Source organism: Myotis davidii, unplaced genomic scaffold (assembly GCF_000327345.1).
Source record: "Myotis davidii unplaced genomic scaffold, ASM32734v1 scaffold954, whole genome shotgun sequence".
NCBI lineage: Eukaryota > Metazoa > Chordata > Mammalia > Chiroptera > Vespertilionidae > Myotis > Myotis davidii.
In genome coordinates this window covers 81,040-83,809 of record NW_006285487.1, presented here as the reverse complement: position 1 = coordinate 83,809, position 2,770 = coordinate 81,040, and the positions used below count along the sequence as shown (strand labels likewise).

At 56.0% G+C, this 2,770-nt stretch overlaps 1 protein-coding gene across 1 annotated transcript in view; it reads right to left on the bottom strand.

The window, feature by feature from the left end:
• RHCG (Rh family C glycoprotein) overlaps positions 1-1,112 on the bottom strand; it is a 17,673-nt gene extending 16,561 nt beyond the window's left edge. Inside the window, exon 1 of the mRNA XM_006756282.2 lies at positions 1,103-1,112. Coding sequence (XP_006756345.1) covers positions 1,103-1,112 — 10 coding nt within the window. The remainder of the gene's footprint in view (positions 1-1,102) is intronic.
• Between the last annotated feature and the right edge of the window lie 1,658 nt (positions 1,113-2,770).

The window sequence follows — 2,770 nt, the reverse complement described above, 5'->3', positions numbered from 1 at the left end:
TCAGGGTATAGAGCATCAGCCTGCGGACTGAAAGGTCCCAGGTTCGATTCCGGTCAAGGGCATGTATCTGGGTCGCGGGCACATCCCCAGAAGGAGATGTTCAGGAGGCAGCTGATCGATGTTTCTCTCTCATCGATGTTTCTAACTCTCTATCTCTCTCCCTTCCTCTCTGTAAAAAAATCAATAAAATATATATATATATATAAAAAGGCGGCTCTCGCTCTCAGGACACCCCTCTTCTTTCTTGTCTAGTTCTCATTACAATTTGCAGGCCCACGCCCACTGTGTTCACTCTGGTGTTCCCCAGCAGCTAAGAAAGTGCCACGAAGACTCGCCATAAATGTCCATGAATGAATGCCTGGCCGGCGTGGCTCAGTGGTTGAGCGTTGACCTCTGAACCAGCAGGTCACGGTTCGATTCCCGGTCAGGGCACGTGCCCGGGTTGGGAGCTCGCCCCCCAGTGTGGGGCGTGCAGGAGGCAGCCGATCCATGATTCTCATCATGGATGTTTCTGTCTCTCTCTCCTCCCTTCCTCTGAAATCAATATTTAAACACAAATAAATAGCCCTGACTGCTTTGGCTCAGCGGATAGAGTGTCTGCCTGCGGACTCAAGGGGCCCAGGGTCGATTCCGGTCAAGGGCATGTACCTTGGTTGCGGGCACATCCTCAGTGGGGAGTGTGCAGGAGGCAGCTGATCGATGTTTCTCTCTCGTGGATGTTTCTAACTCTCTATTGCTCTCTGTAAAAAATCAATAAAACATATTTAAAAAAAAAACACAGGTAAATATCCATGAATGAAGGAGTGGTTGTGGTGGGTCCCTCAGCAGCACCCAGATGTGCCCGCTGGGCAGCAGTCAGAGAACCCCAGGTGGGAGTTCACAGGCAGGTGAGGCAGCAGCCCCGTAAAGGCCAAGAGGCCCTGGTGCCCACTGCAGCCTAGCCACGGCAAGCATACTGCAGGGTAGGGGCAGGGGAGCGGGCACGCAAGCTGATGCAGGAGAGCTGTGGGGCTCTGAGCTTCTGTGTGCAGACCTGTATGAGCTTCCACAGACAGCAGCTCTCCCCGTGTTCACAGCGCCTGCCTCTGACTCCATGTCTTACCGCATTTCATGGGTCATCATGTTTCCAACTGCGGTGGGGACACTGAACTAATGTGTGTGAAGCAGCGTGCCTGGCACCGTGGTTATTCTTGGGAAGGACAGATGGGATGGGTGACAGACCGGAGGAGAGGTGTGAGGCAGCAGGAGGTGCCATCTTCAGACCACAGCTCAGGGAGGGGGGCTGGCGGGGCTGTTGATAAACACAGGGAAGTGGGAAGAGGTTGCGGGGTGGGACGGAGTGCGGGGTCTGGTGCTGGCTGTGGGAGTTGGAGATGACCCCGGGCTGGGGGTGGGGGTGGTGAGGGATGGGCAGGGTGGCATGAAGGAGTGGGGGCCGGCTGGTTGCATGGGTGGGAGCTGGGGTCTGAGATTGGGCAGCCTGCAAATAGAGCTGTGAGTCAGAAAGTGAAAGCGATGAGGGGGAGACAGAAGCTGAGAACTGGCAGGGAGGTGGGAGGAACAGAATCGGGGGGGCCTTTGGAGGAGAAGGGTGTCAGCTGTCTGGTGGTATGAGGACCTGGGGGCAGGGGCAAGGCTGAAGAGGAAGGGAGGGATGGGGAACCCCACTGGTTACGTGTGTGGCTTGAGAGCAGGGACAGGGAGCCCTCCGCTTCCCATGCTTCCCCTGCCTGTCCCCCTCTCTCCTGTCCTTCTCCCTGCCTCTGTGGGTGCCCTGACCTCCCCCAGACCCTGTCTGGGGCTGTCTGTTCTCCCCCTCCCTCAAGCACATGGAGGCCAGCTCCCCTCTCCCCTGCCTTGGGCACCTCCTCAATTCATTCTCTTGCTCCCTTTCTCTTTACCTCCCAAACTGGACCTAATTTACAACCCAAACCTACCAGTTTATTAATGTATCTTACTAATAAAAGGGTAATATGCTAATTAGACCAGACATCTTCTGGATGTCCTTCTGGACAAAGCCACGGTGGCCGGGGTCGAGGCAGAGGCGTTTAGGGGCAACCAGGCCAGCAGGGGAGAGCAGTTAGGGGTGACCAGGCAGGCATGCAGAGTGGTTAGGGGCAATCAGGCAGGCAGACCGGTGAGCGGTTAGGAGCCAGCGGTCCCAGATTGTGAGACATCCGGGCTGTTAGACAACATCCCAGAGGGGTCCTGGAATGGAGAGGGTGCAGGCCAGGCTGAGGGACTCACCCCTCCCACCCCCGTGCATGAATTTTGTGCACTAGGCCTCTAGTGTTTCATAGCTGGATAGACCAGATGTCTTCTGGATGTCCTTCTGGACAAAGCCACCGTGGCTGGGGTTGAGGCAGAGGCGGTTAGGGGCAACCAGGCCGGCAGGGGAGAGCAGTTAGGGGTGACCAGGCAGGCATGCAGAGTTGTTAGGGGCAATCAGGCAGGCAGGCAGGTGAACGGTTAGGAGCCAGTGGTCCCAGATTGTGAGACATCCAGGCCATTAGACATCCCCGAGGGGTCCTGGAATGGAGAGGGTGCAGGCCAGGCTGAAGAATAGTTAGAGCAGCCGCAGTGGCTCAGTGGTTGAGCATCAACTTATGAATCAGGAGGTCATGGTTCGATTCCAATCAAGGGCACATGCCTGGTTGTGGGCTTCATCCCCAGTAGGGGGCGTGCAGTAGGCAGCTGATCGGTGATGTTTCTCATTGATGTTTCTATCTCTCCCTCTCCCTTCCTCTCTCTCTCTAAAAAAAAATCAGTT